The 15,745-nt window shown below is 37.9% G+C and overlaps 2 protein-coding genes across 2 annotated transcripts; both read left to right on the forward strand.

Moving 5' to 3' along the window:
* The first annotated feature begins 767 nt into the window (after positions 1 to 767).
* On the forward strand, positions 768 to 5,666 carry LOC125228865. The gene is made up of 11 exons (XM_048133597.1): positions 768 to 946; positions 1,050 to 1,177; positions 1,355 to 1,403; positions 1,711 to 1,831; positions 2,436 to 2,516; positions 3,027 to 3,243; positions 3,734 to 3,772; positions 4,165 to 4,219; positions 4,881 to 4,980; positions 5,348 to 5,479; positions 5,649 to 5,666. The coding sequence occupies exons 1-11, from the start codon at positions 816 to 818 to the stop codon at positions 5,664 to 5,666; spliced, it is 1,071 nt and encodes a 356-aa protein (XP_047989554.1). The 5' UTR covers positions 768 to 815.
* Positions 5,070 to 15,185, forward strand: LOC125239964. Its single transcript, XM_048147789.1, has 7 exons — positions 5,070 to 5,479; positions 5,962 to 6,132; positions 6,922 to 7,219; positions 7,395 to 7,473; positions 7,559 to 7,856; positions 8,186 to 8,340; positions 13,601 to 15,185. Exons 2-7 carry the CDS (start codon positions 6,110 to 6,112, stop codon positions 13,690 to 13,692), a joined length of 945 nt encoding a protein of 314 aa, XP_048003746.1. The 5' UTR covers positions 5,070 to 5,479; positions 5,962 to 6,109; the 3' UTR covers positions 13,693 to 15,185.
* Positions 15,186 to 15,745: the final 560 nt, after the last annotated feature.

Consider the following 15,745-nt stretch of genomic DNA (forward strand, 5'->3'; position numbering starts at 1 on the left):
ATCTATTTAAGTATGTATATCGTCGCTTAGCACCCATAGTACAAGCTTTGCTTAGTTTGGGGCTAAGTTGATCTGTGTAAGGTGTCCCCAATATTTATATTATTATTTATTTGCCCCTAAAAGATCCTGTCAATCACAAGGACATGTCGTCACTACTTTAAAAAAAACTTGTATGTTCGTCTGTCAATGAAAAGTAAATTGTAGTAAGTATGTATGGAATGCATATAGACTTACTGCGTTTTAACTTTGAGGAACAGCGTGAGATACGAGATTTTATAAAAGTATGTAGTGACGATATACATTGCCTTTGGTTCGTGTGACTTGTGTTTGTATCGCCAATTTTTGACGGTATCAATGGTATCATCGAGCAATAAAAGCTGGCTTCCACTATACAAACTATCGCAGGCACCAAGGTCACGGTGCGCCTCACACTTAAGGCGAGAGCGAGAAGTGAATCTCTATTATCATATTTCCCAGCTAACCTAGCCGAAGTCGTATTCCTTGATGCTACATGGTGATCGAAACGCAGGCTGACTCAGCCGCGCCACTGATAGAGCGATAGGGAAATCTGGCTACGATACGCTTACGAAATGGAATCGATTGTGATGTTGGCTAGGTATTCAGATTAAATCATTCGAATCGATAGTCCCGTCTGGTTAGACCTTAGTGAACGATTCGTTCACTTCAGAACGAACGAGCCAAACGGTAATTGGCGGGAACAGGAAAATCGAGCGACTTGTTTTCGCATGACGTGTGTGAACTGTGACTAAAGTTTGTGATTTGCATGTAAAAGCAAAACATTTTGAGTTAAAATAATGTTTTATCCGGAGAATTCACTAAAAAAAGGGGGAAGATTTCATTTATGTTGGGTGGCAGATTCATGGCCTGCCTGCTTTGCTTCGATAACCCAACGACAACTATGGTCTCAAGATATAAGAAAAATGTGGTAAGTTATCGATATTTCATAAATTTATCATATAAAATTACCAGTAGGTACCTACGTAGAGATTATTGATAATAAAAAGATTGAATTTGTGTTTGTATTTTAGCGATGACTTATTACAAGTTATGACCAATGAGTCTGGTCGGCCCTCGCACCGGTTTTCGCTCCGTCTCAGCTCTCAACTTATGCGGGGACTGGTCCGACTGTATCAGAAGAAAGTTAACAGCATTTTGAGTAAGGGAAAATAGTTAAATTTAACAAATGCTTTATAGTTGTTTTCATAGGCGCCAAAAGAATACAAGTTCACATAATATATTGACGGTAAAAGCATCTTATTGACAGCTGACAATAAGTATTATTTTAATAAATTAAATGATATGATTAATCTGTATGACACTTATTTATTTTCAGCCGAGATATGCATGATTAATGCAAGAATTATGAAAAACTCAAATAGAAAGTAAGTTTTTTTTCGAGTGTGTGTGTAAAGGTATGTACCTAGGTAACCAAATGATTAAAAGCATAATTCCTGATACCAAAAGCCTAAACATAGTACAATACTTACATCAATAATGTGGCTACTGTTTTTTAGAAACAATTGGAAATAGATGTGTAGTAACATTGTATAGTTTACAAAGACCAAGTAGAGATCATAGTCAGATGATGGAAAACTTAAGCTTACCAAATCAGACAAGTTATACATTCTTTTTATACTATTTATTTACCTTGAATATAGCACAGCACAATAAAGTTACCATGTTAACCAGATTCAACATCCAAGATGAAGCAGAAGAGATGCAGAGGCATATCGTGCCGATGTTGGAGCTGCCAGCGCCAGTGAGAGAGCCTGTCCCGGAGCCGGAGGAAAGAGTTGAGGAAATGATACAGGTAAAACTAATCAGTGTTGAGATATACTACCAGCTTTATCAATTGTAACACTGGTCAAAAGGTGTATATACAGTCATATAGTAGGTACTTTAGGCTTCAAAAACAAATCAAAAACATTTCTTCAGCAAGTAGGCCACAGACAGGGGCTCTTATACATGTCTTTTTTATTTTTGAAAGTACTACTTATAATTAATAAGAGATGTATAGAGTCCCTAAAATGTCAAGTTCATCTAGAATAATACAAACTAAATGTAGAAATAATACAAACTGATACAAAAAAAATGTAGTACTTGTAGAGAATCCTCTGGTAAGTGATGTGTCTGTTAGTGTGGTCTTCTCTTACCCCCTTTGACCTTAAATTATTTATTAAGATGCTATCCACCACCTGAAATGGTACAGTGGATATGATAAAAAAAATACACAGCCTTTTGCCACTGCTACCTCTAGGATCAAAATTCCTTAGGAAAAAATTAATATGTGCAGATGAGCGACACAAGAATAGATTAATTCCTAAGGACTTGAGGAGCAAATTATGAGCCTAGTGAGCGCCATCTTTTAGAATTCTGGATCTTCTGTCTCTGCTTATAAATCTTTCTATTTTCAGCAAAGTGGTAACGTCGTGCCCAACATTGAAGCCATCACACTCAAAGAAGCTGCCATTCCAGAGTTTCAACTCCCACCAAATGTATGTTATATATTTAAGTATGGTTATGACTGCTGCAGCAATATGCATGCTGTGGAGCCATGTACCTACCGATGTAAAATCTGTCGATCGTAATCGTGAAAATTTGTAATGTTGTAACAGTAGTTAAATAAACTAGGTAATATGTACATAGATAGTTGGACATAAGGTGGAAAATTTCGCTGGCGTGGTTAAGGTCTTGGTGGCTTAGTTGGCAGAGCGCTGGAGTACATGTAGGTATATCCAGAGGCTGTGAGTTCAAGTCTCACCCCAGGCAGTAATTTTCCATTTTAAATTGATTATATGCCCAGTTGCATCGAAAGAAAAAGTTAGTTAAAAACACTGCATGCAGTGCAAAAAATTGACATAATTAAAAGGAAAAAACTCATTGCTTAATAAAACAAGAGAAGATTTTGAATAAAGAAGATTTAAGTATAAATTCAGTTATTTAATTTTTATGCCTATGGTGTCGGTTTCGCTGGAATAACCCTTTAGTAACTTTTATTTTTTTAGGACGGTTTCGGCGAAGAGAACCCCAACCAGGCCTTACAGCTACTCCTCCAAGACCGCACGCTCGAACACATGCTAGGCGCCTCCGGCCCGCACAGCGCGCTCAACGCCACCGAGCCCGCCGCACAGATTACTGACCGCAGCGCCAACCAGTCCCGGCTCGAGCTCGACAAGACTATGGAACGCATGTCCGAACATGAGAACACTTTGTTCGGGAAATGTATGTGATTACCTCAATTATGAGGACCAGGTATAATTTCAGTACGATTTGAGGGTATGGGGCGCCACGGATTCGCACAGCATGCTTAATAGCCACCGAGACTGCGCTCGCTAATGACCCTAGCGCCAACCTTTCCAGGTTAGAATTCGATAAGACCAAGGAGCGCATGTCCGAACATGAGACCACTTTCGGGAAACGTACGTGATTATCTCAATAATGATGTAATTGCTGTTTGATCAGACCGTGGTGCGCTTTGGGCCCGGACAGCACGCTCTTCGTCGCCACATTCTATTCTTATACTTATTACTCCCCACAAGTAAAGGAGTAACTCTCGTCTATAACACTAATCTCCATCATAGCTGAGTTGTTAAGACCTATATCTTAACCCTTAAATATTATGCTGTCAATAGAGTCAAAAATGCATGATACACATATTGCACATAAATCACTATGCATGTAAGGGTTATACTGTCTGTTTTTCTGTTCACAGCTACAGCGCAGGATCTATTGCCTGAAGAATTGGATAAAGGTATGCTAAAGTCGTGCTCGTAATACTTGTCGACCGTACCTCCTTGCGAATTAATTCCTTTTCCAATACCTATACCTACCTATCTTACCAGTTCCCATCACATCTCATCAGAACTTAGTTTAAAGTTTTAGTAAGAGGGACAAGTTTTTAGAAATATTTTTTTTATCTGAAATCATGAGTCATTTTTTATTATTATTTCATATGTTTAAACCTCGCTTCAGTAGACATTTTTTTGGATTTTTATTTTGTAGAGTAAGGTGCTAATGTAATCATACAACTCCTATCCTGTTATTTACGAAAACGTGATCAGGGAAACAGTGAACATCCTTTGAAATAATATCCATTCCATTATTTGTTTATTTTCCTTTTTTTAACGTTTCGTATCCACACAGAGATCCCAATTCCTGAAATCCCGCCTCCGGACCTGCCCGTTCCCACCGAAAAAAAGTTAGTTTCCTTTATTTTTTTCTAATTTACACAGGTAAATGATGATGTCATGTAGACATAACCATCAGCGTGTAGAAAACTTGTATTTTCCTTAAGCTACAGAGGCAACTAACAGTTAACACCCCTAAACAAATATAGGTATACAAGTAGATATGCAAGTTACCTTAAATAACAATTCTGGCTCTTTGATCTTCCAAAACTGGGGATTTTTATTTGGCTCTTTTGAATAATTTGCTGACTCGATTAAGGTAATGGGGAGGTAGAAGGTGGATTGAGTTAGGTCGCCACTACAACCGTTGCCTCTGTAGGTATTGGATTTGAGCTTGTCTTCTCGTTAGGTATTGTACCAACAGTCCGCTCCAGAGATTCTGATCAATGCGTAGAATTTAGCAGGGAGGGGGAAGGGGATCAACTGGGACTGACCATGAAGTACATATGTACGTGTGCACGGGAAAACGTCCACTTTGTCGATGCTATTGCTATAAAGCCGCTTTGTCAGTTTATTCATATAAAGATACAAGTAAATCTCGCCTTAATGGCAACCGACAAAGTGGGACGTTTTACTAAACACACTCACATATATTGAGTTTTTTTTTTCATAATATACAATGAACGGGCTTACTCATGGTTTATGGTTGATGTAATGGCACTACTTATATAGATCCCCGACGCCGGAGCCGGCAGCGGCGGTGACCGCGCCCGCGCCCGCCGCCGCGCCCGCGCAGGCCGCCCCGCAAGAACCAGAGATAGTCACATTAGAGGTTTTTTATTCTCTTATTAGGTTAGGCATAATACGTTCACTGCAACGCTCTGAATTGTAAACCTTGCAGCTTTGTAATAAGATTCGGCATGCCCCACATTTTAAGGGTCACTGTCTGTGACTCACAGACAGTGAAAATTTCAACCGTGTCAAATATCAATGTATCTATCGCAGGCAAACTGAAACACCTTGCTTGTCAATTGAACAAATAGTGGGTAGTCAACTCTTCGCGCTACCTACATTCTGCCACCTTTACCAGTAGTTGTACCAGAGTGTCAAGCAATTTCCTATAAAATTTAAATGGGTTCGATTTAGTCTATTTAGAAGCTTAGCTTACTTATTTTGAATATTATTTTACATGTGTCTAGACACTAGAAGAAGGGGAACCGCAAGCCAAGCGCCGCAGGAAGAATAAATTGATCATAGACAAGAACCATCAGCTCTCCAAGAAGTTCCTTCGGGCTAGGATCGAGAACATTCATGTTGACTTACGTTGTGAGGTGAGTTTGTACCTACTATATTTTCTAATAAAACAATATCTCATTCAAGTCATCGACATTTTTTAACTTCCCACAAGTTCTGCGATGCGAAGACATAGTTTAGGTACAGCACTGAGACTAATTAGTAGGTAAGCCATACGTAAGCAATTAAAAATTCTAATTTTACCAGAGGAGTAGAATAGACTAGAAAGTTTTTAGGAAAACCTTGTACTCGAGCTTACAAATGAAACTGAAACAACCCTCAGAAATGTTGTAGGTACCTACACCCTACACCCACAAACTGTTTGATGCCAGCGTCACATTACACCGTTAAATATGTGAGAGCTGTAACATTGGGTAGGTCGGGTCTGTTCAATTTGTAACTACCTTCTAAATCAGTTGATTGTAAAATTGTTCTCATATCTATATTTATTGATTGTTTCAATCAATACTATTATTAATAAGTATAGCTACTTATAACTGGGCATTTTTGTTTGTGTCAGGATTTCTCCGAAGACATCGTAGACCTGCGCGTGCCGGCGGAGCTGCTGCTGCGCCGTCCGGCGCGCGCGGGCGCGCGCTTCGCCTGCCCGCTGGCGCGCGCACTCAGCAGGCTCTACTCCAGGAACCTGGGCCTGGCCGCCGCCGCGCATGTCGAGCAGAGAGAAATGGAGGTACCAACTATTTTATTTCATAGTTCTGGTTCTTTTACCAAATTAAAAACTTTTTGAACTACCTGCTTTATAAAATATTTCCGAATATAATAATAACGCCACTAACAATCAGTCTCGCGTTGTCCAAGTAGTCAGATGCTAGCGCAAGACTTACTAGGTATATCATTTTTATTAGTTGCCCACTTCTGGATGTTTTGCTTAAACTGGTAACCGTTAAAATTAGAAGGTTGTAAGCATTTTTACGGTTCCGAAGTTAATATAATAACTACAACCCGCAAGATTTGCTCACGTTCCTGACGGTAGATGTGTCACAACCCGTTTAAGGGTGCCTTTCCTCTCCACCAGAGAAGTGCTACGCTTCTATGGTTATGTCTGATCTCCACCAATCAGCTTAGTCGAACCCGTTCCCATTAGCGGTATGCTTTGTGGAACAATGAACATGATTGGTGACTATCAAATACATCCACGTAGCGCATCTCTGGTGAAAAGGCACCCCAAAAGAGTTTTTGTGAACCACTAGTACCTATAGTCGCCATCCATTCGCTATCAAAGATATTGGTATGATCAAATCCCTAAAAAAACTCCGTACACGCCTCTATTGCCAAGACGTTAGAGTGCGTGTTCCGTTTTTTGGGAGAGCTTTGGCAGCTCCAACATATCTGATGGCGACTGTACTACTACTTGAGGTTTCTCAGCTTTCACGGATAAAGTCTGTTTAGATTTTAATCTATGAAATGAAAAAAAAATCTATGGAAGTATCAAGTCTTAAAATAACAAAATTAATTGCAGCTCGCTCTCGCTTCGCGCGCTCAGGCCCGCCACCGTCCAAGTCCTCGAGCCTATCCCCGAAGAACCCCCTCAAGTGCCAGAACCACAGGTGCAAGTGCCTGAACCACAAATACCAGAGCCGCAGCTGCCGCTAGAGCAGTCCGTTCTGAACCAGTCTGCTGCGGTGCCGGATCTGAGCGCTGTCGACGTGCAGAAGGATATTGAAGACGCGCAAAAAGACCTTGCCGATCTGCCGACCCAGAAATTGGCGGCAGCAACGCAGAAGAGGGCTTCGCGGGAGGATCTTAATACAAGTCAAGTAAGTAGCTATTTTAAATCCACAAGTTTGATTGACTGAAAATCGTTGATTTTAACTTCTTAAAAGTTAAGAAATTTTAGAGTTGTGTGAATATTTTACTTATAGAATAAAAAACTTTGTCGCGGAAAACGATCGATTACCTACTTATATTCTGTAAAACTTCTACTCTTCACAGACGAAAAAGTCGAGATGCGGATATACATCCTTCAGAGCGAGTCAATCCCAAAACCTTGTTCCGCCAGAGCCAGAAATCGGTAAGCGAACTATGTTCACGCCTGCGGAACGATCATAATACATGTATGTCGTCGAACGTCTCGAATATACATATTTATTTTTTAGTCGAAAAAGAGAACATCCCAGCCAACTGGCAGACAATACCGCCGCGCACCGAAGAACCGCTGACCATGCCAGAGATCGAGATACAACGGCCGTCCGATCCCGAGCGCATCCTGAGCTCCATGCTGCACGCGGCGGGCCTGGCCGACGTGCAGGCTGCGCAGGCGCCCGCGCCGGACGAGCCGCGCAGGAGCCGGCGCCGCGCCAGCGCCAGCTCCGAGACCATGCTGGGCAGTCTCGACCGCACCAAGGTGTCGCTCGGCGACTCCGACCAGACTACCGACTCTAAGAGGTTTATTCGGTGCGTATCTGTTACACTTGTCCTTACCGTATATTGTCATAACATTACTGCTGCATTTTTAGACCTTGTCAGACTGGTTAACTGGTAAGGTAGCCCTTCGTTTTAATAATGGTATTTCGAACGGTGGAAGCGAAAGATATTTTGACAGCGTCCACCATAACTCATAGTAGTCACGCTGTAGACACGACCGGCAACGACGACTTTAGGTCGAGTCCTTGGTGTTCAAAAGGCTTCGGGATAGATTTTAAATTTCGCTAGGCCCCCAGTTCATAAGAAAGTTTCTTTCCCGATTTAAAATGGGGTTTTATCACTTTAATGTTTTCTCACAGTGATCAATGGGGCACTGAGGGCACGATGGTGAAGATTTTGAAGATGGTTAAAGCGGAGATCCAACCCCTGGAAATAAACACTCTCATGTCGAACGGGCCTATGGTTCCTGGCTATAAGGGCATTATCGCGGCACGATGTTTCACTTCAATATTGAGTAAGTAGAAAGATTTTTTTTAACGTTGAGGCACTGTATAACTAATTTCACCACCAGCATAGAGGAATAAGTAAGGGAAGAGGAAAGTAAATGCGAGTTATTTGTATAGGCACAGTTAAGTGACATCTAGCGACAATCACGCGTCAACTAGCGTAAATTATCAGTACTGCTACTTGTCAATAGATGTCGCGACGAACGAAGAGTCTAATGCTCACCAATTTTTAGCTAATATTACAATAGTATTAATCAGTATTCTGTTCCTTCAATTCAATTCTTCTGCTGTAATATAAGTTGTAAATTGTTCTAATATTAAATTTTTGGCCGACGAAACACTGTTGCCACCTAGTATCGAGTAGTGGTACTGATAAGGGATCATCCATTAATTACGTCACACGTTAAGGGGGAGGGAGGGGGTCGACGAAGTGTGACAATGTGTGACAAGGGGGTGGGAGGGGTCCTAAATTTCGTGACGTCACATTTCAAAATCTATCATAATCTAAGGGTTAAAACACGAACTTTAAACTGTTACTTTATGAAACCTCATAAACATTTATACAAATACAGGATGTTCGGTAACCGGATGAAAAGCCAAAAGTAGGCGATAGTCTAGGCCATTTAGAACATTCTTTAGCTAGTAAATCTCTCGGACAAAATTTGATTAGTCGTTTTTTTATACTTCTCGGTGAAAACTCCAAAATTTCAGACAAAATCGATAAGCATACTCTTGTTATTGTAGATATGTAGTTTTTTTGGTTTTATTTCATATTGTAAAATGTCTATCGTATACCAGAAAATAAATTTGAAACATCTGTGTCTAAATAAAATCAAACTACAGCGATTTAAAAATTTAATAACATAAAAAAATGATTTGACAGGGTGTCCACTTTCTGGAAAGTCAGGGAAAGTCAGGGAAAAGTCAGGGAAGCTCATAGTGGTCATGGAAAGTCAGGGAAAGTCAGGGAAATGATTTGGAGGTCAGGGAAAAACTTGGCACTAAGAAAAAAATCTAAAAGTATTTAAAAAATAATATGATTTTTTGGATAGACCACATCCATGACAGCAAAGAACGATTCCGGGTAGTGATTTTAAGGCAACTTAAAATTGTCACTATGTCAGAGATATCTTCATTATCCGGCCCAAAATCGTAAATGCGGAAAAATCCAGATTTTTTTTTACATTGCGTGCCCTACCCACATATTCCAAAATGGCGAAGGGGGTCGGGAATAAATTCAGTTATTGTGATTCAGATTAGGTAACTGGAAAGTTGCACTACAATGTCACCATATACAACATTCATAAAGGGCCTGGCCGGACTGCCATGGTAAAATCGCCCCTGGCTAAATATGAAATATTGATATGCAGGATTATTCGTATTGTTACTACATGTACTACTACTGGATATTATGCCTCAAACTGTTTCCGTTTACGAAAAAAATTAAAAAATAAAAATTTTGTTTTTTATTGTTTTCTTTAAAACCGCGTATCCGATTGAGTTGTTCTTTGGATATTTTATAGATATATTAGGGATACATCAATAAAAAAAAAATTAACTTCCTGACTTTTTGTTAAGTACATTTTTTTTTAAATGTATGTTTTAAATATTTTTTTTTACCACATACGAGTTAGCGACACCTACTATATTTTTATATAATAATCGCCATTTTATACTCTATTACATATATTTTTATCAAAAATATTAGTTTGGATCAACAATGTCAAAATAAGTTATTTATATATTACTAGTATTACCCTTTAGTACGTTGCTCCTGGAAAGTGATGTATGAAAATTTTGGCATAATTAATGGAAGATTTTTTTAAATTGGGATATGTAGATTATAGGCCGAAGTTATTTTTCATCAACCCTCCCCCCTCTGCGTCACCCCTCTACCCCCCCCCCCTTAAAGAGCCGAAAATGCGATTTTTCTCGATTTCTGACAAAACCGATGAAGATACAGAAAAAGCGTGTAGGAACGAAGTAATCCTTAATAAATTTACTACAAATCTCATAAACACTTTAGTGCTAGCACTTATAGTTTTCGCGCAATCCGTCACGAAAGTTGCTCCTTTCTGCAATTTTCTTTAAAGAATATTAAAGTGTTGTCCCAAAATGCTTACGAAATTTGTTTGATACGACTAAAATATTGTAAACTCATGACTATAATAAAATTAAGGGGATAAATCACTACCATGGTTGGGACTTGAACTCACGGCTTCCGGATAGAAACTCGAGGGCTCTACCAACTGAGCCACCAAAAGCTCATCCCTAGATTCTAGCGAATCTTTCAGCTTTCTACTATATGAATCAATGGTATCCCTAGCGTCATTTATCTATCATATCTATCAATCTAGAGGCCATGAGTTCAAGTCCCGCCCATGGTAGTGATTTTTTTCCCCTGAAATTCATTCCGAGTTTATAATATTTTAGTACTATCAAACCGACGATTTCGTAAGCATTTAAGGAGAAAACTTATCATTCATTAAAGAAAATTGCAGAAAGGAGCAACTTTCGTGACGGATTGCGCGAACACTATAAGTGCTAGCACTAAAATGTTTATGAGAGATTTGTAGTAAATTCATTAAGGATTACTTCGTTCCTACACGCTTTTTCTGTATCTTCATCGGTTTTGTCAGAAATCGATAAAAATCGCATTTTCGGCTCTTTAAGGGATAAGAGGGGTGACGCAGAGGGGGAGGGGTGGGGAGGGTTGATGAAAAATAACTTCGGCCTATAATCTACATATCCCAATTAAAAAAAAAAAAAAATCTTCCATTAATTATGCCAACATTTTCATACATCACTTTCCAGGAGCAACGTAGCAACGTACTAAAGGGTAATATATAAATAACTTATTTTGACATTGTTGATCCAAACTAATATTTTTGATAAAAATATATGTAATAGAGTATAAAATGGCGATTATTATATAAAAATATAGTAGGTGTCGCTAACTCGTATGTGGTAAAAAAAAATATTTAAAACATAAATTTAAAAAAAATGTACTTAACAAAAAGTCAGGAAGTTAATTTTTTTTTTATTGATGTATCCCTAATATATCTATAAAATATCCAAAGAACAACTCAATCGGATACGCGGTTTTAAAGAAAAAAATAAAAAACAAATTTTTTTTTTTAATTTTTTTCGTAAACGGAAACAGTTTGAGGCATAATATCCAGTAGTAGTACATGTAGTAACAATACGAATAATCCTGCATATCAATATTTCATATTCAGCCAGGGGCGATTTTACCATGGCAGTCCGGCCAGGCCCTTTCATAATTTGCTTTTGCTAGGGCGATGTGAAAACGACAAAGACAAAGTTACGTCGCTGTCCAAATACGAAGTATCTATCCGACAATCCAAAGCGGAGTTCCTCATAAAGCCAATGACGCATAACGTCACATAGAGGCGCAATTTTGTATGAGTCAAAGGAGCATAGGAGGATAATAAGCGTGACGATGAGAGAACTTCAAAACACTTGGAAACCTAAAGTCATGTAGTGGCAAAACACCTAAATGGGCATCCCGACACTGACAACAAAAAAAAATTTCGCGGTCGCTTCGCTCGCGTTTAGTATTTTCCATTTCTTCAATTTTAATTCCCTTTATTTTTCGTGAAAGATTCATGAAATTTAAGATTTTTTGGAAAGTTTCCGCAACTTGCACATAACTACTCTGCTCTGATAGACTAGGTATTCCATTTTGTTTACTATGTTATGTACATAATAACTACTTTCAGTCCCAGGGACGTATAAAAGGGGAAAATTTTTCGCGCTTGCTCCGCTCACGATGTTTTTTTCTAACGTGAATTACCCAAGGGCGCCGAAACTCAAACTCGCTCTGCCCTGATAGAGTGCACGGGCCGGCACGGCACTGGTATAGCCAAAAGTAAATGGCGATAACTACCAACTGCAGATTTCGTTGTTGTTAGTTTTATAAAACCAGAAATTAAAGTTTTTTAATTAACATAAAGATAAAAAAACCGTAGGTATAAAAGTATGAACTGCCTTGCAAATTTTAATATTTCGTACTTTAGAAAACAAACATATTCCAGAAAAAAAAATCTGTGACAGACGGACAGACAGACACACGAGTGATCCTATAAGGATTCCGTTTTTCGTTTTTGAGGTATGGTAAAAACTTATTTTTTTCAGTTTTTTTTTTCAAGACAAAAATAAAACCGTTTATTTGCAACTCTAAGCAAAAGTGGTAAAAATTGAATGAAAACTTGGTCAGGGAAATTTTCTTAAATGGTCATGGAAAGTCAGGGAAAAGTCAGGGATTTTTTTTTGGGTTTAGTAGTGGACACCCTGTTTGAGTAAATTTGTTTAAGCCATGTCTGGCTAAAAATGTTCTAAATGGCCTAGATCAGGATCACCTATTTTCGACTTTGTATCTGGTTATAAATATAAGATACCAATTTTATTGTCGACCGATTCAGAATGTGAAATTTTGAGCGTTGCTGGGGTTTCAAGGCACGTAGGTTAAATAAATGTGTAACACACACAACACGTGGAAAATATTAACTGCAAAATATCCCACAATTTAGTTTCATTCATATTTTTTTGAACATTTAAGAGTCAAAATCATCATTTAAACGTTTATTCTAAGTACCAGCCACAGCCAGCTGTGGACATCAAGTTAAAATTTCTATGAAATTACTTTACACTCTTATAGATACAATGAAACTTAGTCATTCGTTTTTGAAGTATCAAGAGAGCCTTTCCTGTTGATGGGGCGAAGAATAATTTAAGTATATAAATGAAAATAAGCTTGATTTCTAACCGCTGTTTTCATTCAATAATTTCTACGTGTAAATTTGCAAAATATGTGACGTCACACTAGGGAGAGGGGAGTCTAACAAATGTGACCAGCTGTGACAAGGAGGGGGGGAGGGGTCAAAAATCACGATTTTTAGTGTGACGTAATTTATGGATGATCCCTAATTCACGCTGTTTGACGCGTGATTGTCGCTAGATGTCGCGTAACTATGCCTATACAAATAACCCGCATTTACTGATGTGTTCTTTAAACTTCTTGATTGCTTATGAAATAATACTATGGCAACGGATTACATCTCATTTATTGAATACACTAACCTGACGTTTCGAACCCTTTATAGCGTTCGTGGTCAAACAAATATTTAATAGTATTCGTTTGAAAATTTATGCAGTTTTTTTTTCGCTTTTATTCGATTGATGCGGTTAGACCTATGTTGCTCTATGACTGATGATTGAACGGAATAAATTTATATTTTGTTATAGAACTCAAGCAACATGGCTTTATAAAAGTACGCAAGGATCCGGACACTTTGGAGATACTCGACATTTTTTTGGGACCTAAATTTGATATATAAAATTAAAAATATGTATACATATATTTCATTCCTCGCATATGCATTATTTTTAGCTTGACAAAAATGTGTCCTTATTTTTTTATTTATACTCTGTTGTTGTTAAGACATGAACTTAAATGATACATTTTTATTATTGTTGGTTACTAATTAGTAATGTACTTTGATTTTTTCTAATGATGATGATTTAATCTTGTATTCTTTATTAACGTTACTTACACCGCTTGACGTTAGATTAAGTTGATATTGATTTGTTACTGTTCTGACTATTCTAATCTGTTAAGTTTATAATGTTGATAATTTCAATTGTTGCGTTTATATAGGTGTGTTTACTTAATAAAAGTATTTAGTATATAATTTGACTTATTTTTAAAATAAAAAAGACAATTGATATGAACAATTTAATTGAATAATTTGTATATAATGATATGATTTCTGTACAGCTGTACATAAGTCATCAACTAGATTCAAGTCAACTAGATAAATTTATGAGTATCTTAAATTGTAGGTAGGTAGTGGCTTAATAATTTACAAAACCTTAACATCGCCTTTGAAATCTGTACAATAAACAGTTGACTTAAATAATTATCGATAGGTAGTTTATAGGCTACATTTAATCTTATGTTACATAAAATACAGTCATATACTACAGAATTGGAATATTTTTAATTTCTAATTCAGTAACACTTATTCACATGTAGGCAATATTTATACATAGAAACAAAAGTACAGAGAAAGCATTTAATAGGGCATTATTGAGAGGAAATTCCCTAACTTGGTATAAGCTATCACTATGTTTTAATAATTTATACAAAATCAGTCTCCTACTATTTTGTTACCGAGCGCTGTCGTATGCAACGTGTCGCACGGAGCCCTAGTTGAAACTAACCCCATTACCCCACGCTACTACGCGACGGTTCACGTGCTATGCGATGCTAGGACGTTCACATCTGGACATTAGATTTTTTTAAACAATAGTATATAAATAATTAATCGATACTTACACCCAATGCTTACCGTGTGAACCATTTCCGTAATATCTCTAATGCTAAGTACCCCCTTACATGAAATGAAACACAACTACAAGCACACATATTGTTTCACAGCCTTGCTACAGTCGTTCCAAGCTCTCACTCAATTTATATTTATAGTTACAGTCAGTTCTTATAGCCTTAGGAATGACGTGACATTTTATAAAATAGCTACCGTTACGGCACAAATCCTTTAATTATACAAGGAGTATCTCAGAGATAATACAAGCGCGCCATATTTGCATAAGTATGTATATTAATAGTAACTATTATAAGTAAACAATCGAATAACAGCTGACAATTAATAATAAATATTGTTTTCTTTTTTCTTCTCAAGCAACCTCATTTCATTATGGAAAGCAACGGAGACAAGGAACATTATATGTACAATTGCGCAGTATTAGAGCCCATTTAGACGGTACGAGTACTCGCATACGAGTTTTATTACATTGCGGTATTTGATGGATGTGCTTCTCACAGCCCGCAATGTAACATATGCGAGTTCGCAAGATTACTTGTTTACATTAAATTTGTTTAATTAAAAATACTTGAATCAAAAGTCATTGTAAAATGGATCTCATAATTGTTAGAGGTTATAACAATAAGACTCCCACATTAGTCAAGACCGCTACAAAAGTTATCTTCAAAGAGGGTATATAAAACGTGACACTGACATATCACAGATCCCCGAGACGTTTCTAATAGTGCCTTTTACATGGAATGATACTTCTGAAAATGGAACTACGTTATGGCGTCCTAATAATAATTCGAAACGGAAATACTCAAAAACTAACTCAGACACATAACATGCAACGTTTATATTCTCAAGGTGCTAAAGAATCATTATCGCAATCGGTGTCATTCGTGTTATTTTCGGCGTAATTCATGCTCTCAAAATACTGCTGAGGCCGGCCGTTCCACAGCGAGTCTTCGGAGCCGACGGACTCGAGCCGTTCGGCGGACTCGTAGAGGATGGACTTGGTGAGCTCGAGCGCCAGGTTGTGCGGCGACTCGTAGGCCAGGCG

The sequence above is a fragment of the Leguminivora glycinivorella genome, chromosome 1 (genome assembly GCF_023078275.1).
Source record: "Leguminivora glycinivorella isolate SPB_JAAS2020 chromosome 1, LegGlyc_1.1, whole genome shotgun sequence".
Classification (NCBI taxonomy): domain Eukaryota; kingdom Metazoa; phylum Arthropoda; class Insecta; order Lepidoptera; family Tortricidae; genus Leguminivora; species Leguminivora glycinivorella.